The following is a 22,789-nucleotide window of genomic DNA, read 5'->3' on the forward strand; positions in this document are numbered from 1 at the left end:
GCCCTAGGGAGGAAGTCCCGGCGATCAGTCTCAGCTGATTGCTGGGAAACGTCTGGGTTGCCTAGCAACCGAAGCAGCGCATCGCGCATGCGCGAGCACCGCGATCATGTGATCGCGTCCCGTTGCCTAGCAACGGGACATCTCTTCCGGGCAGAGGGTGTCCGTCTCCGGCACCCAGCGGAGGTGCGGAGACGGCACCTGACACATTGTGTACCCAGCCTAACTCTTCCCCATGTGAATTTAAAAAACTTTGAATAAAGCATTTGTAATGTATAAATGTTGATAAATATAGTTGAATTTTTTATTTATTTTTTATGTACTTTTAAACTTTTTTTGCCACATAAGTGGAATTGAAGGCCTAAATCTGGCAAGGCAGCTCACACATATATGCACAAGGGCAAAGACTGGCCTGGCAAAATGGCTAACTCTTTATTGCCATGGCAGCCAAGTATCGCTGCTTGATAAATTGTAGTGAAAGGATATTTTATCGGCACAGTATCTTGCAAATGGTCATGAAGGGGCTGTTACATAAGCCCTATGTCATTGAACTGGGTCTCTATTGTTTTAAACAGAAATAAAATAAATCAAGCTCATTGGCTATTTAATAACACTAGTTTAGACTTGCGTTATTAAAATTATGTTGCTAAAAAAGACAAATATTGTCTATATCTTTTTTGCCTTTCCTCCCCTCTGGGAGATCCCGCAGGAAAGGTGAAGTGCAGGAATTGGCAGTCCACAGAGAAATACAGGATTATGCCGTTATGGAGGCCCACATCCTGACCACTTCAATAGAAAGTGACCACTTAACTAGAAAGTGTGCAGGGTGCGGGAGAATAGCCTGCTCTCCTGGGAGTCCGGGAGCCCTGCCCGCAATTCGGGAGTCTCCCAAAAATTCTGCGAGAGTTGGCAAGTATGACCTATCATTACGTTAAAAGATTAGCTGCTGCTAATGCACTAGGTACCAGTGTTATGTGGTCATCCCTAGGCTAAAATTTGCCTGCCAGTACCTGACTCCTGTTTCGTGCAGCAAACCAGTCACAGATAAAATCACCTCACAAAAAACATTGGTGCGACAGGCAGACTGCTTTCCTTTTGTTAAAAAAAACAAAACTAAACAAAAAAAAAACCACACATCATTAGGCAAAAAGTATGCAATACATAATTTAATGAATTGGTAATTAAAACACAGAAATCAAAAAATCAGATATCATAAAGAACTACTTGCTGAATTCCAGTATCCTTTTAAGTCAGTGTGAGTTGCACTGTCCCCTATATACTGTACTTTTGGGCACCAGTCAAACACTTCAAGAAAAATGGAATTTACCTGTGTTGAGCCATTGTATCCAAAAGATGAACACAGAATAGAAAGCAGAACAGAAATAACTGGGTACCAAATAGGAATGATCACCCAAATAAGAGACAGTATGGAAGTGAGAAATGTGATTTTGCTAAGCTGACGCCATCTTGTTGCCTTATAGCCATTTTGTTCTGTTATAGCTTAAAGACAGATTAGATGCACCTGTTTTGTAGGAGTAATTCATTATTTGTAAGGCTATGCTTATAACCTTGGACATAGCAGACAGGAGATAAGCCAAACCCCCCTGGGGAGTATTCCTGTGTGATAATGAGAGAATATAGTAACATCTGTGTAAAGGGAGCATGAGTGGTTAAAACCTTTTGGGGCGTAGTTTTCTGTAATACGTGATTTTTGCTATATAGATAGGGACTTGTAACTAATAAAGCAGATAGATGATGAGCTCATAACTGATAAACTGACACTTACAGGTGAACAATCTGATTTAGATTCAACAGCATTGGAGGTCCACAACGAGACTGCTGACCTAAGCCAAGGACAGACAGAACTGGAGGTCGCCCTGTACACAGGGCTCTGACTATAACCCGGATGAGTAGAGTTTTCTACTCGTCAGGCTCCTCTGTTTAGAGCTTCCTCATGTCCGTCTAAGGTATCAGGCACGCAGATCTGTAAGTCTCAGAATTATACAGTTACTGACAATTTGTTTATTGTAATTGTATTGGTAATTAGATTTCTGTAAGATGAGTGAATTTTGAGTGCATGTGTGATACACCAACACCATCCCCAGAACTTTGTCAAGAAGTTTAGAAAGAATTTTCAGACCTTCGTCCCAGATACTGTCAAGCTATTCTGCACAGGGGCATCCAGTGTCTGGAGTCCAAAGAACCGGACATCCAGTGTAAGGAGCCCAAAGAATCGGACATCCACCCCAATGTGTCCACAGAACCTAGACCAGAGTCTCTATTGGGACTCAAAAGTACTGTCAATATAGGGGGAATATAGACAGTAAGCATATAGATGACAGCAACCCCCCCATAGAAATGATGTGCAGATTTATAGGATGTGTGGGGAGTAGGAGGTCTGCATGAAATTTGTCAAGAAAGTGGGGAAAGCCAAAAAAGGAATTGATATGTGTTAATGGAGAAACAAGGGTGTTGCAAGTGGTAATGTGAACAGAACAAAAGTGGTATTGAGCCCAAACCCGAAGAGATAGTTTGAGGTGGCAAAGGAAAGTTTAGAGAACTGGAAACTTGCAATATATGTGGATAGGCTAAATGTATCACAAGCTAAATTATATAATGACTAAAATGGTGAATCAAGTGGGTTGTGTACTAAAAATGTATGTTTGATGCTACGCAGCTGAAAGAGTGAAATGTGCCCCTCCATTATTCTGTGTAAAAGATTTCAGTGTGTTGAGATAAGAAGGACTCTGTATTTTGTTATCTGGCAATGTATATAACATTGATAAAAAGGTTCTTCAAGAATACTTCAATATTTCAAGAGGATAAAATATGTCCGGATTGCTGAGTGATTGTAGCATATCGAAGCTGAATTGTATTTAGTCTAATGCTGGGACTTGTAGTTCCACAGCAGTAGGCTGGAAGATAGCAGTTAATTTTTCTTTCTCTGTATGTGAGTTTTATCTCCGTCTTACTGCGTGTGAGGGAGATCCGTGTTTGTCTGTCTTGACCGTTTTACAAGAGACATGTTTCAAAGTTGAAAAAGTTGTACATTTGCAAATAATGTGAAGAGATGTAAAAGAAGTTTTAAAATCTTTGGTCCGTCACTGCACGATTCAGTGGACGGACAAGACTGTAAATAATGTACATTATCACTATTATTACTAGTGTCAGAACAAAGTTGGCTGGGATACAACATGCTGTTTCTGTATTTGAAGAAAGTAATTTTTAGAGATATGCGGGCTCGGTTCCCGAGATCCAAATCCATCCGAATTTCGCCTATACGAGTACCAAGCCGAGCTCTCCCGCCCATTCGGAATCGAAATCGAGGCAAAACGTCATTGTGACGTATTCGTATTTCTGAGCTTGGTTCTCGCGAGATTTGAAAACCATAAATACCCGCCTCCACAGCAATCCATCGCCATTTGACAGAGGGAGAGAGCAGGATTAGGTTACAGGCTATATTAGCGCAGGGACAGAGCAATAATTGGACACATTATCGTTTCTATTCTATACAGTTCTAATATTAATATCAATTGTATTAGCAATTGTTAGAGCAGTAAGAGAGGAGGATAGAGGCTTTTTTTTAAAAAAAAATAAAAATAAAAAAAAATAAAAAATAAAAAAAAATAAAAAAATAAAAATGGCACTATAAGTGCTTTTGGGGTGTCCCAGTGTTTTACAGTAATTTTTCTGGCTGTCAAAAGTGATATTTGTCAGCAGTATCTATACAATATTTTGCACTACAAGTGCTTTTGGGGTGTCCCATATTCCCCAGTGTTTTACACTAATTTTTCTGGCTGTCACAAAAAGTCATATTTGTCAGCAGTATCTATCTAATTCAATATTTTGCACTACAAGTGCTTTGGGCTCATTAAAATGGATTCAAAGCAGTCCACATATGAGCAGAATCAGCAAGCAGGTGCTGGCACCAGTCCTGATGGTAGTGTTCCCAGTACGTCATCTGGTAAAGCCAATGTAAAAGTACATAGTCTTTTTAAATCAGGGGAAAAAAAACACACACCCAAAAAAAATGTAGCGTGTTGAAGCGAAAAAGAAGTGTAACTGACGAAAAGTTTACTGCCGATAAAAAAAAAAGAAATTGCCAACATGCCATTCTACACACGCAGTGGCAAAGAAAGAATGAGGCCTTCACCTTTCTCTATTACTGCCAGATCTAAAAATATTACTGAGCCTTCTTCTTGTAAGGACACTCGTGAGCAAGCAAGACCAAGTAATTTGGAGTCTAAAAGTAGTGCACAACTACTGTTACGTGGGAAAGCCGAGCTGCAAGAAAACAGTAAGGAATTAGAGGATAATGTATGCTCTGAATCAGAAATGACACCAATCCTTGTGGAGAGTCCATCCACCAGTGGTATGTGTAATCGTGAGCATTCTGTTAGTGTACCCATAAAGAAGGGTCCTTTCAGCAGTTCTGCTGATGTGTGCCTGAACAGCCCGAGTGTAGGCGGTGATACACAAATTGAGGATGCCACTTTGGAAATAGAAGAGGATGAGGGGGAGATTTGTGTAGGCGACCAGGGCGCTAATGATGATGTTGATGATTATGATGCAGACCGATACCAAATTGCCTTTCTTAATTTCTATTTATATGCTAGATTATATAACGGCTGAATAGTTTTCTATTTTACTCCTAGTGGAGAGGGGATCTGATGCAGACAGATACCAAACTGCCTTTGTTCATTTCTTTTTATATTCTAATTCTACAGTCTATGCAGGTTGCTTCTTTTCTATTCAACTACAAGTGGAGGGGGGTCTATAGAGACAGAAACCAAATTGCCTTTGTACATTTCTTTAGATATTTAACTATAAGTGTAGGGTGTAATATACACCCAAAGACAATGGCTGCATTGCCAATAGGCTAAGATGAAGAGGAAGACAACCAGGTTTGTGTGCAGAATTAAGGACGGCCTACCAGGGATTAAACTGTTTTCTTCCTAATTTATTAGCTTTAGAATTACCTTACTTATTCAAGAAACAGGTGGACCACTAAATTCGGTTATTTTATGCCCAAAAACATTGATTTTTAAACCAAATTGCAAAACAAAACCAAAACACGCAAGGGCGGTTTGCCAAAACCAAAACCAAAACACAACGCTAATCTAGATCCAAAACCAAAACACGGGGGTCACTGAGCATCTCTAGTAATTTTGTTTCTGAAGTTGAGAAAAATAGCTTTCTCGTTAATGAAGTTGAGAATTGTGGGAGTTAACTTTTACATGCAGATATTAAAAGCTGTTTTAATCTGTGTAAAAATGGCGCTGTTGAATGTTCTCAGAAATCAGAAGGGTTTGTTATGCCCATAAAGAAAGGGCTGAAAGAAAATGTCGTCTGTGAGCGAGAATTGTGAATATATTTGTACTTTCAACATGGAAATCACAAAATCTGGAAATGTGTGTGAATATTTGGTCACGGGAGATTTTGTTGAGAAAATGTTGAGTGATTTATAGACACAATGTGAGGTGTCTAACGAGAGTACTCTTATTTATGAGAGGAGCAGTGTTGCTTTCAAATGGCTGAATGCCTGGAACCAAGATTACAGATTGAAGGTTTGTAAACCTGGAAAACATATTAGTGTCATTCAAGGGGGCTGTACTAGGTGATGATGAGAAAGGAGTGGCTTTGAACATCCAGGTCTCGTCACTTTGACATTCCCTGTTTGTGAGAATAGGGACTGCCCCTTTGAGGAAATCATGGCATGGAACGCATAGCGTCACAGTTAAGCTTTTAGCAGCTGTTCACTGCACAAAAATGTTTACTGGTTACTTGATAACGGTGTACTGATACTGACAAGCATGATAGTTACTGTAATTCCTAGTGAATAAATGTTAATCTCTATGCAAAAGGTTTTTTTGTTTTTGTTTTTTTTTTTTAACAGGTCTCCAGCTGCAAAGACCCTTTAGGCAATCCATATTGCATTGATCCAACTTCCAATGAATAGAAGTTTGCAATATGTTTTGGTCTACAGCCACAACAAACATAAGTATAAACTAATGAAGGATTTAAGGAACGTAGACTCTGCTGAGTAATGATTACCTTGTTTTGGAAAGAGATAATAGAGTTTATGGGCTATTCGCATAGCAAATGCATGAACTAGGTGGTTTTTCTGTATGTTGTAGAAGGTCAGAAGGTATGTGTTTAAAGAGAAAAGGAGAAATGGACTAACATAGATGAATAAGAAATAGTGTTTGGGTTTATTTTTGTGGTTTTTTAACCAAATTTTATATCAGATGGTTGAAAGAAAGTAATGCAATATAATGTCAAATTATGGTAGATAACAAAAGGTTTTTATTTTGTATCCTAATAATAGTTTTGAGTCAATCAGTGTTGTAAAGACATTAACTGCCCTTATTTACTGTGCTATAATCATCATATACTGTAAATACCTTTGTATTATGGGTATGGTAATGCATTGATGGGAATTCAATGTTTGTACATAAATGAAAAAAGCCTCAAGACTTTAAGAGCTATTATCTGTGCTCCTGCAATAGCACTTCTGGATGATAGTACGCCATTTATACTCTCCTCTGAGCAGAGCCAAATGTTTAACCAATTTTAAACTGAAGTAACTTCAGCGCCAGCACTGACTTTTGCATGCATATATGCAAAAGGACAAAGAGTAAACATTTACATTGATTCAAGTTATGCGTTTGAAATTGCACATGTTTATGGCCCTATATGGAAAAGTAGGGACTTATAGGTTCAGCAAGCAAACTAGTCAACATGCTGAACATATCAGGGCACTGTTCACCGCATTCCAGCTGCCCTCCAAACTCAGTGATGAAGATGAAGACACACACAGAGACACTACCCCCGAAGCTAAGGGAAATAGACTGGTAGAGCAGGCCGCACGAGAAGCCGCCATAGCCCCAGTACCCCAAGGGGAGTCTATTTACATTGTGACCCCCTGACCCCAAATTTGACCGTTCCACACTCCAACTTATGCAGAGACAAATAAAGAGAATGAGAAAAAGACTTGGGCAAAACATGAAGCACTAGAAGTGCAAAGAGAGTGGTGTAAAGGTCAGCGTTTGTGTCTGCCAAAAGCACTTTATCATATTATGGCCAATACAGCACACGGTAAAGTGCAACTGGGGAAAGATGCTATGGTTGTACTCACTGACAGGTTATGGATAGCACCAGGGTTTGTCCAAGCAGCACAGGTGTTAGTGGCAGGATGCCTAATCTGTGCATAGAATAACCCGGGTAAGTCTGTCCTATGGAAAAGCACACCGCAGATACAGTATCCCTATAAGAGGATACAGATAGACTTTGTACAACTTCCCAAATGCTCGGGCTTTGAAAATGTGCTAGTCTGTGTCGACTTTTTTAATCACTTGCTGGAGGCATGACTGTATAGGAAAGCAAATGCTAAAGCAGTAGCCAAGAAATTACGAGTGAGGTAATCTGCTGATATGGGGTACCAGAGGTCACTGAAAGTGACAGAGGGACACACTTTACGGGACAAGGATTCCAGGAACTGTTAAAAGACATGGGAATCATATCTGCCATTCACACCCCTCACAGACCCCAAAGTTCAGGATGTGTGGAGCCCCTTATTGGTACTCTGAAATTGAAAATGCAGAAAATAATGGCTGAAACAGGCCTGCCATGGATGCACCAAATGAGATACTGTTTGGCACAGCACACAGAACAGGCTGTTACTTTCCAAAGCAACTACAGCATGTGCATGTTGATTTGTTGAACTATGTTGCTTTATTAGAGAAACAACTAACTGAAATACATGGGCAAGTGATTTCTTCCATTCCAGGTCCTAATTTTGATGCAGGTACACATAAACTGCAACCAGGGGACTGGGTGGTCATGAAAAAGCACGTCAGGAAGATTCTTGAACCCAGATACGAGAGTCCTTTCCAGGTCTTATTGACGACTTCCATGGTAATTAAAGTACAGGGAAATGACACCTGAATACATGCATCCCACTGCAAGATCTTCAGACAAGGGGAGTCTGAGTAAACTGTATTTTACAAGTTTTTTAAAGGTCCAAGGGAGAAAAGAGAGAAGTGTTCATTGATATTAGCAGAAGGAATATTGATTGCATGTTATGTTCCTTTGCTGTAGGCTGTAGATGTGTACTAGTCTAGAAAGGAAAGCTAGGTCTGGAAGAACCAGAATCATGCCAATAGTAATCTAAAGATCATTATACATAATGAGAAAAATTCTAATATGAAAGTTTAACCCAACCAAATAAGAAAAGAGCAACCCATGACTGTAGGGGTTTACACCCAATACAGAAATGTATTTGTGAGTATTGTGACCCAACATTTTACATTTACACAAGACAATAGGTTAATATTGGACTACCTGACAGCTTAGTCTGGAGGGTACTGCCTGACCCTAAATGTGTAAATTGAAGCCCAGGGTTGCACCTTTTCAACTAGTGATGCAGATGATCCAGAGAAAATGTTTGATGAACACTTACAAAAAAAATTAATACATGAATACATTTTTAAAGGAGCACACTGGAGATGCTTATCTAGAAGGATAGTTTTCATGGTTGTACCTGGCCGATTGGTTCAAGGGTATAGGAGGATGGTTATCAGGTTTTATACATGTTGTACTTCAAGGACTGTTACTAATCCTTATTATAATATATATATAGTAATAAAATTGATGATGTGGCTTATTAAATGTAGTAAAGAGTTTCTCTTCCAAAAAAATTAAAGTTACCACATCTGTCTTAACCGCTGTACTGTACGCGCCATCTAATAAGTGTGAACCTTGTGGAACTCTCAGTACTACTGCCAGTGATCAGTGCAGAAACCAAGAACCTTTTCCTTGGAATCCACATGGTCGTTACTGAAGCTTATCCTTATGAAGATATACAGCACAATGGACAATCCCTTCTATTGTGAAATAAGTGACATATAACACTTGCCGAGCGCACTGTGTATTTTTTCCCTCCCTTTCCTTCCCTAAAAAAAATCCATAGTTAAAAGACAAAAAGGAAGCACAAGAGGCCATAGAGCCTCTCATGTTCACCGATATATGTGAAGATCTGACATCAGGACATGCAGCGGGTGCAAGACGGTTGTCGACTCATTGACCATCTATCAGCTAGAAGAGGGATCATGGACTTGCTATTGGAGGGGGATGGGTTGTTCTATGTATCCAGTTTTAGGCATCCCTATTCATATGTTCTGTTAGAAGGGTGTATGTGAATAAGTACCCATTAAAAGCGACAGCAAGAATGATCTCTGATAGGTAGTGTTAGGGTAAATAATGAATAAAAGGATGGGAAATGAGAAATGTGATTTTGCTAAGCTGACGCCATCTTGTTGCCTTATAGCCATTTTGTTCTGTTATAACTTAAAGACAGATTAGATGCACCTGTTTTGTAGGAGTAATTCCTTATTTGTAAGGCTATGCTTATAACCTTGGACATAGCAGACAGGAGATAAGCCAAACCCCCCTGGGAAGTATTCCTGTGTGATAATGAGAGAATATAGTAACATCTGTGTAAAGTGTTGAAGTCGTACAATTGGATGAACGAAAGTATATTGGTTTAATATTGGTTTGCCGTGCGATTACGAAGCGTACGCCACGTAACACGTGGCGTGATGCGTTCGCACGGTAAAATACGCACGCACACACTCGCATTACAACATTTAGTTATTTATATAATTCCATATTGGTTCCGTTACACTGTAATTCAGGAGCAGATAGTATTTGGTTTATTATTAGTCTATATATATATATATATATATATATATATATATATATATATATATATATATATATATATATATATATATATATATATAGTGATTATATGTACATTTTAGTGTTATTAAAGGTTTAGGTTATAGGAAAGGTGTCATGCCCGATATCATATTGATCCCCTAATCATCAGCAGCTGTCCAGTGCAGTCGGCGAAGAGATCGCACATTGCATACTTTAGTTATTGTTATTAGGGAATAATCCTTTGTATGATGCTGGCTATGAAAGGAGCAGACCCCATGAAGAGACGACCCCCACCTTTGGATTCCTTAGATTGAAATCAACCTATGATCTGTTTACCCTGGACCCACCCAACGTCTGGACCTATAGAAACGATCTACGTCATCTCTTTTGTTCAAGTGTAACACTGTACTGTATATAATCATAGCTGCACACCCTCTGGTTCTCAGTCAACTCTGACACAGTATTCTAACAGATATACTGTCCACCGGGTCCCGTGAGTGCGCAGCGAGCGCATGCGATTGCATTGGTATGTATTTATCTTTTGGTATTGGCTGTGCTGTACTGTACTTTATCATAATATAATAATGTATTGAATTGTTGACTATTTACATCTGCTAAAATAAAATACTTTGTGCTTTGGAAACACATACAATTGATTGGGCAATGCTTATTTTAAAACTATAGAATTACTTTAATAATTGGGGGCTCGTAAGTTTAGGAGTTACGTTATCGGCAGGTATGCAACGCTTACGTTATTCGGTTCCTCAACAAAGGGTGGATTGACGGACGCGTCGCATAGCAGGAAAGAACGCAATGTGTTTAAGACCTGTGGTTCACTTTGTGTTGAGAGACCGAATGTCCATTGTTGCATAGACTGAAGGAACGCTAATTAGAATCTAGGGACAAGAAAGAAAAATGTTTCTTTTTATTGTCGTTTTACGTTTTAAAGTGTATTGCATTGCATAGGGTATGTGTACTTCCTGCCTTGCGTATGTGTACTTCCTGCCTTGCGTACGTGTACTTCCGGTAATATTGCCAAGTGTGTAAACAGTCATGATCATAGTTTGTTATCTATGCATAGTGTAATCACTTGGTAAAATCTCTGAAAAGATAGTGCCATTGTTTAGGAAATTTATTTTCTGTACAGAAAACAAAGGTTATGTGTGTGTGTATGTGAATGTTATTTATACATAAAGGCAAAAGTATAATAGGCAACTATAGGTTTTTGCACGTGCACCCAATACTAATCACGACATTCACTGATAAAGGGTATTGTTTGCTGGAAGGGACAGAGCATTGCGGTGTTATCTGTGGTCCGCATAATGAATCATTGAGTTGTGCAAATCGACCGCATGGCAAGGCCGTGATTGAGAATTGGGAGGGCAGCGTGGAACTATTTAAAATTGATAGCGCTTTGGTTCAGGTGTGTCTGACGGGGCATGGTAAAAAAGGTGACCTGACAACAAAGGTTCTGTTCTAGGGCTGAGCAGGATAAAAAGAAACCTTTGTGTGAGTGGTGTTCTGTTCTAACAAAGAGCAGGTGATAAAGAGACACCACAGAGTATGCATGGCATTCTCGAAGCAAAAATAGCAGGTTTTCGCGGCATTCCCAAATATTAATCGCAAAGCTTACTGATAGTTAGTATCCGTAAGCGGTGCGATCGGACCGCATGGTTGATTTAGTGCAGCCGTGATTGCGACTTGGGAGATGTGGGAGGAAATACGCTGCAACCACTGATATTCTTGATTGATATCGGGTGCTAACAGTGGTAAAGTACTCAAACTAGGAAGGGCATTGATATCTTTAAGGGGACGTGCCTGTTGAAAACATCCACGAATAAAAAATCTCTAGTAGGTTCTGTTGTGCGTAGCGTTGAGAAATAGGTTGTTTTTACAATGGATACGAAGCAAACGCTAGAGATAGTTCATGTTGTGCTGGCTAATGAATGGCCGGTTGGTTCGGCAAAATATGTTATGTATAATAAATACAGTGCGTAAGCTACGGCATATTGCGACAAATGGGTCAAGATGACCCGGGAGTGTGTGAAACCTTTCCCAAACATAGGTAGTCTTGATTCAGAGGTGTTAAATAATGTTAAAGATAAAGTGCGGTTGATTAAATCAACAAAAACGAGAATTGAACATGATGACTGTTTAAAATTGTGGCAACAAGAAGGGTACACGTGGCAAGGAAACGCGTGTTCAGCGGAAGTACACGTGGCAAGGAAACGCGTGTTCAGCGGAAGTAAGCATACCGGAAACAAGCATTCCGGAAGTGTGCATTGCTAAGCGTGGCGAACTGAGCGCAAACACGCCCCCGACAAATTCGGTCGGGGCGGAAAGTACAGCCAATACCAAAAATGTAAAAACTGTAACTAGTAACTTGTATGTTGTTTTAAGTAATGTTAAAAGCAATGTTTCAGGACAAAGAGAAGGAATGATCTTACCAGCAGGGGCAGCGGCTGAAAGTGGTGGGAATAATGTAAAGGTTAACACAGGGGGAGACATCCATTGTACTGCCGCAGCAATTTCAGCAACTAGTTCAGAACATAGTCATTTGGTAGACTTACATCCTGTCTGCACTATAACAGTTCCCAATAGGAAAGCGGGCAGAGATGGTGATGTTCCCTTAAAACATGTAGCAAAGCATGATCCATGAGCTAGATCTGAAATATTTTCAATTCTGTCCGATTTCCCTGATCCTAGGAAAGATTTGACCAAATGTCAGCAGTTTATTAGATATTATGGTAATGTGTACGAGCGAACTAATAACGATTGGAGTAATGTTGAAGGCCTGTCTTCCTCTCAATACTGATATACAAAAGTTCATTAAGGATTGTATGTTGGAGGAGGATGAATCCTTAACCGAGGATGATAATCAGGACAATATTAGACAAATAATCACACAGTTGGCCATATATTTTCCAGTGATAGTGGACTGGAGTAAAATTTTTACTATCAAGCAAAAAGATAGTGAAAAAGCAACAGACTATTTTTGCAGGGCTCTGATAGCGATGGCCAAATATACTGGGGTATCAGACATAATGTACCCTACAGAGAGGTTGCTGTTAAAGTTCTAATGGATGGACTCAGGGAAAACTTGAAAAGAAGGGTGCAAACTTCATTACCATACTGGAGAGGAAGTACTGTAAGTGTTCTCAGGGAGTCAGCTATAGGACATGATAAAAATAAACAGAAAGCGACACTAAGTAATAGGGTAATGATGGTAAGTATCCCAGCACTAGAGGGACTGCACACACGACCACCAGCATACAACCCACATAACAGGAAACCCAGAATAGTGAGATGTTACAATTGCAGAGAAGAAGGACACATTAGGAGAGATTGTAAAAAGGAAAGTGACAATACACATAGGGGTGGGTCACATAGATATCATCCAAGAAGGAAATCACATAGACTAGAAAACTCACACCTGCCCGCACATGTTATAGCAGCAAATGCTGTGCGTGAAAGCACTAATCAACTCTAGAGTTCAGGTCAGACCTGTAATCCTACAACTAGACAAAGTAAAGTTTAAAACTGTGGTAAGTATTAAGGTGCAAAGTGAAGAAAGAAACTGATTTTAAAAGGTAATCTTTGTTGGTTTTGTTTGTTTGTTTTATGTTGTCAAATGTTTGTTTTCCTAATCGCTGACCGATGGTAGAGAACGGAAATGTTTGTTTTGTTTGCTGTTTTAAGATAAATATCTTGTTTTTCTCTTCACAGATAAAGGTAGACAAAAGAAGTATAGATGTAGTGTTTAAAAGGGGTGAGATAGAGAAATAGAAGAATTACTCTTGAAAGACTAATTAACAATAGACAAATGGAACACTCCTTGTTTTAGGCTGCAGTGTCTCATGATAATTTGTTTGGCTGAGAATCATTATCCAACAATGAAGTATATACATACTTTGCTCCAAAATATCGTTTATGTATCTCAGATGAGTCATCAACAGTTAATTTTTACATTTCTCTATTATAAGTTAGGAAAGTCCGTTGAAAAGGTATGTAGTCAATGAGATACCGAGTTCTTAATGAACAAATGACGGACGACACTGGATTGCACGGTTAAGACCCCCTAGTCATTCTTGGGAGGGATCATAGTTAAATGAATACAGCCATTTCCCCATAGAGTCAGAGTCCATTCCAGCTGTCATTTTGTCGTAAAAATCTCCCTTTCTGCATGTATGTTTGTATTCAAATCTTTATATTCCCATCATTCATTGCTTTCCTATTTCTCATTCTTTACACAAACGCTAGTCTCTCTCCCTCTCTCTCTTTCTCTCTCTGCTCTGGTAGAGATAAAAACAGACACAGTCTCATCAATGGGGCTAAGACATATTTTTTATTTTTTTTACATAACACAAGTTCAGAGACACACATACTAGATTGACATGAGTTACAGAAACAGTGAGGGGTTTTGTTTTCATGTGTATAGAAACTGCTGATTTTAAGCAGAAAGGTTCTGTTGTGGAAATACGATTCATGTTTTATAGATTGCATATCTGTTTTGTTTTATGATTCGTGCCTCCTGTTAAAAAATGTGCCTTTATATGGATGCACAAAGAGTGGATAGGAGATTGCTGGAAGTTAGGCATACAGATATGCATCTCTGTATAGAACATTGGAGTAGGATTTTTACCACAAGATACGACATAATGTGAAACCCTAGAATATGTAGAATTTTCATGTTTTATATTTTTTTACTGTTAGACAGACATGTACTGGATACTGTTATATTTGAAGAAAGTGTTATAGAAATAGACCCCTTTGCCTTTCCCACTTAGTCAAGTAGCTGAATGTGAGGTACTGAGAATGACATGTGAGTTGGCAGAGGGAAAATCGATTGATATACATTGGTCTTCAGCATTTTTTCTAGTCTAGGGGGCGATGTTGAGGTGACTGAGAAATCGTTTTATAGCAATACCAGCACATGATTAGGACACTACCTAGAGGACTTTATGCAGTGACACAGTTACCAACTGAAGTAGCTGCTAGTAAGGTCCACATTTACACACACGACCATACATGGCTGTCACACCAGTGCGAACATAGCTGTCAAATAGACAGCAGGGTTTTATGTGACAGTTAACAAATCTATGTTTTGTTTTGTTTTTCGTTGTATTGTTTTAGTTTTAAAATATGAACACACACACACACACACACACACACATACACATATTGGTTAATATATGAAGATTTGTGTTACCTGAGGGATAAACTGTCTGGAAGGTGAAGAGATGTGGTGAGGAGTCTGGTGGACTCTGGAGAGATGGACAAGGTAGACCAATAGAGCCATCCCATATCCCTCCTGCTGATGGGTTTTCCTCCAGGTAAAACAAATACACGTCATCCAATTACCACCATGCAGGATCCTCAAGTATACACTGGTGTACCAATGAAATATGTCTGGGTAAAGGTGTATTGAAATGTGTCTAATGTATTACTGTGTCATACTCAAAACTTTTGTTATTCAATGTGATAGTCCTAGAGTTATAATAGATGATACGGGTATTCATGTTATTGATAATAGAGGTATAATGTATGAGTAGTGGTAACAAATCACATACTTTCAATTAGCCATAAACCAGTGTGAACATAAAGTAGTGGTACTCGGTAGAACGAATTGAATAGAATAAGAGTTGGAACTTGATTGAAGTGACTGATAGCTTCGGCCACTAGTCCTTTTCCGCTACCAAAAGATCACTCCTGAGCAGACTCCTAACCTGTCGGTTTGTGAAATGTTCTTGACCCCTCGTGAGATGAGATTGTAACTGGGAGGCTAGGTTAGACCTTGAGAGAAGGTAAATAGTGAGACAGCAACCAAGAATGTCCAAAACACTGTTACCTGAAAGGTCACACTAACTGTCAGGATGTTGGATCGGGAGAGTAAGTTGTGGAGCAGAAATTTCTTAGGCTCAGGTTATTTGACAGACAGGTACCAGGTGTAGGCTACCAGCATCACGGCTTCAAGGGTAGCAGAGACACACTGGTGCCCATTCCACCCACTGCAGAGGGGCCAACACTCAGAGAAGGGTCCAAGGGCACTCATGAGTCTGTTCTGGAAGGCCTCGAATGCAGTTAGTAGCACCTGAGCCAAAGGCTAAGACTGTTGTCCAGCATGAAGTTGTAGTTTTTCCTGTTTTGTGTTCTCTCATTTCAGTCTCTTCTCAGGACGGTTAATTCTTTTGATTATTAGCAGGTGACAGAGACTGGTTCAAGTAATGATAAGGAGGTATTGGGGAGGAAGGAGAAGTTAGTAGCATAATCGGTCCAGCCAATTACTCTATTCAATTCAGGGGTAAAGGAAAATTTGGAAACCTCGGAGCTTAGAGAAAGTGCGAGGAGCTATTGTCTGAGTAGCAGTACGTCCGTAAGTACGGCGACCCCATGGTTAGAAAAGAGATACACCCAGCGATGCCAATCCAGTAATATTCGGACTTGAGAAGGCATCCTTGAGAATGATTATCATTCTTGGGAGGGTAAGGTTTTAGACCAAACAAAGTGCTGGGCGTGCTCACACGTGCCTCAGTGATTATATCAAGTAGAATTAGTTCTCTTTCCACTAAATATTTTTGAGGTACCCGAACTATAGGCGGGAGGTCACTAAGGGAAAAGTACGACACCTAGGTCCCTTAGTCTGAAGTCTCCCAATGCTTTGCAAACCGATCACTGTTAAATCTGAGTATTGGGAGACTGGGAAGAACGAACAGACAATAGCCCGCCCACAAGTGTTGATGAAAAGAACTGATGACATTATTAGAAGTGTATATTAACGCAAGCTGAAGGAGATTGTATATGACATTATCGATAGACATAGGATGATGCTATTGATGAACATGAAGTGTTTAAATGTATTCTGAGCTTAAAGACATGCGTTGGAGAGAAGAACCTGTTAAACTTGAAGAACAGTAGTAGAGAATTCTGTATAGCTGATACATGTTCTATTGTACCTTTCCAAATAATGTATTAAGTGTTTTATTGCACCCTTGAAGGGCGTACAAAAGGTTAACTCCAAGCTCCAGAAATGTACGGTCTACAGTAAAAGAAGAAATCGTTAGAGGATTAAGACTCTCTCTTATGATAACTTGTCTAGATCTACAAACAGCGTGGTCATACACCAAGGGGGATTTGTATTACATAACAATGAAACGTGGTACTGAGATCCTGCATATAACATCTTTAAGGTGATAGTTTATTATACTATCAAAGGGTGGACTGTTGAAGTCGTATAATTGGATGAACGAAAGTATATTGGTTTAATATTGGTTTGCCGTGCGATTGCGAAGCGTACGCCGTGTAACACGTGGCGTGGTGCGTTCGCACTGTAAAATACGCACACATTACAACATTTAGTTATTTATATAATTTCATATTGGTTCCGTTACACTGTAATTCAGGAGCAGATAGTATTTGGTTTATTATTAGTCTATATATATATATATATATATATATAGTGATTATATGTACATTTTAGTGTTATTAAAGGTTTAGGTTATAGGAAAGGTGTCATGCCCGATATCATATTGATCCCCTATTCATCAGCAGCTGTCCGGTGCAGTCGGCGAAGAGATCGCACATTGCATATTTTAGTTATTGTTATTAGGGAATAATCCTTTGTATGATGCTGGCTATGAAAGGAGCAGACCCCCTGGAGAGACGACCCCCACCTTTGGATTCCTTAGATTGAATCAACCTATGATCTGTTTACCCTGGACCCACCCAACGTCTGGACCTATAGAAACGATCTACGTCATCTCTATTGTTCAAGTGTAAAACTGTACTGTATATAATCATAGCTGCACACCCTCTGGTTCTCAGTCAACTCTGACACAGTATTCTAACAGATATACTGTCCACCGGGTCCCGTGGGTGCGCAGCGAGCGCATGCGATTGCATTGGTATGTATTTATCTTTTGGTATTGGCTGTGCTGTACTGTACTTTATCATAATATAATAATGTATTGAATTGTTGACTATTTACATCTGCTAAAATAAAATACTTTGTGCTTTGGAAACACATACAATTGATTGGGCAATGCTTATTTTAAAACGCTAGAATTACCTTAATAAAAGGGAGCATGAGTGGTTAAAACCTTTTGGGGCGTAGTTTTCTGTAATATGTGATTTTTGCTATATAGATAGGGACTTGTATCTAATAAAGCAGAGTTTATTGTACACTCAAACAATGCAATGTATTTAATTATCTCCAGCTGATGAGCTCATAACTGATAGACTGACACTTACAGGTGAACAATATGATTTAGATGCGACAGAGGTATGTTACATGCAATCAGCATTCTACATGAAAAACTTGTATAGAACTGCTATAGAAGATGAGGTTGGGTAAACAAGAACCCATCAGTTTCAACTAGCCAGCATTTTGTCATTTAAGATATACCACTGTGCCAGGAGATACATAATGCCAAAAATAAAAAAAAGGCTATTAAAAGGAAAAGAAAAATCAAGTTCTAAACCTACCTAAAATAATCACTGCAGGCAGCTAGGACCACTTTGTGCACTTGGAAAACTTCATTGTTTATGGTAAGAATGACATCAAGCAGCTGACCCTGAGCACGTAGTGCAGTCAGCCCTTGCAGGAGAGTTGTGCTATGGTCAGGCGCAGAGAAGGTGCATTTCAAGCAGCTGTTCTTGTCAGCCATGCTAAAAAGTAAAGAAAATCACATCTCATTGACTATTCTTCTGGTAAGATGTTTAAATACACAAAATACTGCATAAGTATTCACACATGGGGGGGGTTCAATTGGCCACAAGGTGCAGTCAGAAATCCCTGCAATATCTGGCTACAAAATCTCAGCTCACTTTCCCTTGCATCTCCATGGCACGTGAAAGAAAATGATCAGATATTTTAATAAAAATTCTGACGCAATATGTCTTCGCTGACTGTTCCGGAGACGCATTGTGACACCTTGTGGAAAATTGAATTCTCCCCTTAGTGTTGTTTAAAAATAATGCAATCAAATAAAACCAGAAGCTACATTTGCACATCACTAGTTTGATATTGCATTTTTTCCCAGCTGGCCCCACACATAAAGATACAGTTGAGTGGGGCCAGGTGGACAACTGGATCTGGGTCCAATATCTTTCTTGGAAATTGGTCAAACCAACCAACAAAATTGCATGTGTGTGTCCAGCGTGTCTAAAGGTTCAGTAAATATAAAGATTAGACTTTTTTTTTTTTAAATCACCCCATTTAAAAAAAAAATAAAAAAAAAAATCAAATCTGGCTCTACTTTCCTGCAGGGCTTCACTGAGATGTTTCCTCACACCGACTTTCTCTGTATGTTCGTCTGTACAGCCGTATACACGAGAGAACTAGCACTGCTGACAGTCTGGTTTCTAGACTAAAGGCGGTTGGTGCTATAGCTGCCACACACTCTTCTGTACAGAGTTTGAGAGGGGTGGGATTTGCATAAAATGATCTCTCTACTCACCTTAAAAAAAATTCACACTTAACAGAACTCATTTTTGTCCTACTTCCATAAAATCTAATTTTGTGCACTGGGACATTGGCCGATGAATTGGCATGAATATATATATATATATATATATATATATATATATATATATATATCTGTCGGGAGATAGACACAAATACAGGGGAAAAATAACTTTTAACCAACACAAGGGTTTTCACTTTTCTGCCTATGTATGTATAAGTAAAACAGATGTAGCATATATAACATATATAGTATAGCAGCATATGCTATATGATAAGGAAATCTGCTGTTGATTAAACATGTAGTATGCAGTGATGTGGCTGAAAACAGGTGGGGTACGTTTGTCCAAATGTGGTAATAGCGACACCACAAATCCGATTACTATAAGCCCGGCATGAAAGAAATACTTACCATAAAACAGCCAGAGAACATTTCTGACAGGGCTCCTTTAAATTCTGAATGCATAAAATGGCGGCAGTGGGGATTGACGTCACTTAAAATGGTATTTCTTTTATGACAGGCTTATAGTAATCGGATTTGTGGTGTCGCTATACTAAGCGTCAGAATTATGGCAGTAGGAATAATGACTAGCACCGCTGGAAACCATTACTTTTGACCAATTATTAAGAGCACAGCATTCAAATTTACCATTGGGTACATTTCTATGCTCTACCAAATGGGGAGACATAAGAACCGTGTCTAAAATATTTTTTATTTTTAAAAAACAAAAAATGTATATTAAAATGTTAAAAATCTCCATTGATCCTTGTTACTAGGCCTATAACAGTGTTAGAACATACATCAATTTTGGATGCAGTCTTGTTGAATTTAACTTCAAAATATTATTAGAACAACACTTTTTCTAACCTTTTCTAATGACATTTACCAGGATACACAAATATGCCAAAATTGACACAACAAAACTGTATAATTTGGTCTGGTTGCTAAGATATAAAACATCCCCTTTCATGGAGTGAGATGAACTTGTATCAATTCCAACTACTTACCTGCTGCATTAACCAAACATCTATGTTCTGCCTTTTTTTGTGTACAGTGATTTTACAAAATTTGCATTTTTTCCCATGTACAGTGGAAGTATAAAAATTTTAGGTTATGATATATGACAACAAATTACAGCACCTATAAAAGAAAGTGAAAAGAAATTAAGACCCACTGTCACAACCTGCTCGCTCGACTACTTTTTCCTTAGCTTCTCTGCACCCTCTCCCACACTGCATGCCTGCATCTAAGTCACATCTTTAACCTGACTTTCACTGGTACATTCCCATCCTCCTTTAAGCATTCGCTCATCTAACCTATCCTAGAAAAAAAATCTCATGAAAACAGTCCCTCTGACTACCAACCTATCTGTCCTCCTCATTTTTGGCTCCTAACTACTTTAGCGATTTGTTTTAACCTGCTTAACTTCCTTTCATAATCAACATTTATATAGCATCAGCAAATTCCATAGTGCTTCCCTTTCTCTGTTATCACTGCCTGTTTGACGCTCTCCAAAAAGGCTCTAACCCCAAAATTCCACTGAGACTGCTATCAGAAAAGTGACCCTGTAACTACTTACAACAAAATCTAGGGGTCAATTCTCCATACTCCTCCTCCCAGACTTTTCTGCCGCTTACAGCAATGATCACCCTCTTCTCCTGCTCCCTTATGTATAAATTGCTTCCCAGACCTCTTAGATTGTAAGTTAAACTGGGAAGGGCAATGACTACCTTCTGCTTCATGTCACTGTATTTAATTGTATGCTTTAAATTGTCTCTGAAAACTCATCTCTTTTATTAGAGCCTACCCTACTTCTACCTTTATTACTTGTACTGGTACTTCCTCACTGTGATTTCCACTTTGAATCACGTGTTTGAGCTGTGCACTTTTCTCACTAGATTGTCTGCACCATTCATGATGCCAAAATAGAACTTTGGTGACTTATTAACAACAGTATGAACAATTTTTCAAACAATAAAAAATGGCTTTTTGAGAAAATCTAAATTTTTAAAATGTTATATTTTTAATTTTTATTGAAACATACTTCTGTTTTATATATCATATGAAAGCCCATAAAAAGAGGTTTAAAATGAGACCTTGCCCAACTCAATTAGGTTAGTTACAAATGCAATTAAAAAAAATGTTGAAAGCAAATATTCGTTAAAACGTTGCAGCTTTCAAGGCATATAACCAGTGTACGTATCAGCCTAAGATTTGAGGGTTTTCTTTACACCCATGGCAGCATTTATTATACCAAATTTAATTGAACTTAGAGGATGCAAGATAGAATTTTTTTCTAAAATTCTGTTAATTTGATGTGGAATGATCCTGCTTCAGATTTCTGAAAGATTTGAAAATGATGGTGATTCAATTTCCAAGGAACTCCTTTGTCAAGCAAGTGATGGGTAGGCTCTGTTACTAATGCTTTGTGAGAAAGAAAAACAGTGATAGAAGTTGAAGAACGCAAAGAATGCCTGAATAGTCTTTGGTTCAGGAGCACCGTTTAAGTTCTCAGATAGTCCCATAATCAGCACATCGTTAAAGTATATTGCAACCCCTGGGGTTCTTGAAAGCAGGGTTTTCATGAAATGCTGTAAGATTCCTGGAGCAATGGATATGCCAAACTGAAGTTGCGTAACTAAAAATGCACCACGATATGTTATGATAGCTTGTGAATCAGCAGCGTTCTCATCTGCTTGGGCAAGATCAAGTTTAGCAATACATTTCACAAGGAAAATAAGACAAGGTTTGAATGCTTTGCCAGGCTCATACACACGGGAGCCAATAAATAACACCTGTTATAATAGTAGGCAACAGCTTGTAGTTTGTCCTCACCTCGAACAAAGTGTTTGAAGCATGTATTCAAAGCCTTCCTGCAACACATTGGACCATGTATTTAATAAGCGCTGCCATAGAACTACAAATAATATGGAGTGTTAATGCTTATGAATGCTGCATGCAACATTGAAATGGATATACAGTGAAGTGAATGATTTTCAGAGAACATCTGCACAGGTCTTTCAGTTTACATCACTTTTGACTACCAGCACTAATGTGCACTTAATAGGCTTTAAGAATGTGCAATGAATGCATGACATTAACACCCAAATGTAGGAGCCCTAATGCCCAAATCGGTCACATACATTATGCAGTCAGGCCCAAGTATAAGACAAGTGGATCGTTAACGGAGCTATATTTTTACAAATGTGGATCAACCATTTAATAAAACTTCAACATACAAATGATTTAGCAATTATAACTATGCAATCATAACATTGATTTAAACATTAAAGTGAGCAACAACAATAAAAAACAACTCTATCTTTTGACATAAATACATGGCTAAACCCACAGAAGAAAAGCTAGCAAGATTAACAAATGTGTTTAGTAAAAGTTACACAAGGCCATGTGCAAGCTAATAAATTAAAGTAACATGCAACTACAAACCAATTTTAAACCTACATGTTCACAACTACATTCATCTTCTTGGGCATGAAAGCAGGCAAACCCAAGGAAGTGATGACATACTATTTTATTATGCAGTGCCAAGAAACAATTACACTGTAACTGAGTAAATATGCATATTTTCACTAAACATAGGTAAATAA

At 38.7% G+C, this 22,789-nt stretch overlaps 1 protein-coding gene across 3 annotated transcripts in view; it reads right to left on the reverse strand.

Moving 5' to 3' along the window:
• The window catches only part of KLHL26 (kelch like family member 26), a 64,229-nt gene that overhangs the window by 22,501 nt on the left and 18,939 nt on the right, over positions 1–22,789 (reverse strand). For 2 of the 3 annotated variants that reach the window (XM_075205195.1, XM_075205198.1), the window contains one exon: positions 18,202–18,384. The exons of the other annotated variant lie outside the window; for it this stretch is intronic. In XM_075205195.1, the coding sequence (XP_075061296.1) occupies positions 18,202–18,384 (183 nt within the window). The remainder of the gene's footprint in view (positions 1–18,201; positions 18,385–22,789) is intronic. 3 annotated transcript variants of the gene reach the window in all.

The sequence above is a fragment of the Mixophyes fleayi genome, chromosome 1 (genome assembly GCF_038048845.1).
Source record: "Mixophyes fleayi isolate aMixFle1 chromosome 1, aMixFle1.hap1, whole genome shotgun sequence".
NCBI classification, from domain to species: Eukaryota; Metazoa; Chordata; class Amphibia; order Anura; family Limnodynastidae; genus Mixophyes; species Mixophyes fleayi.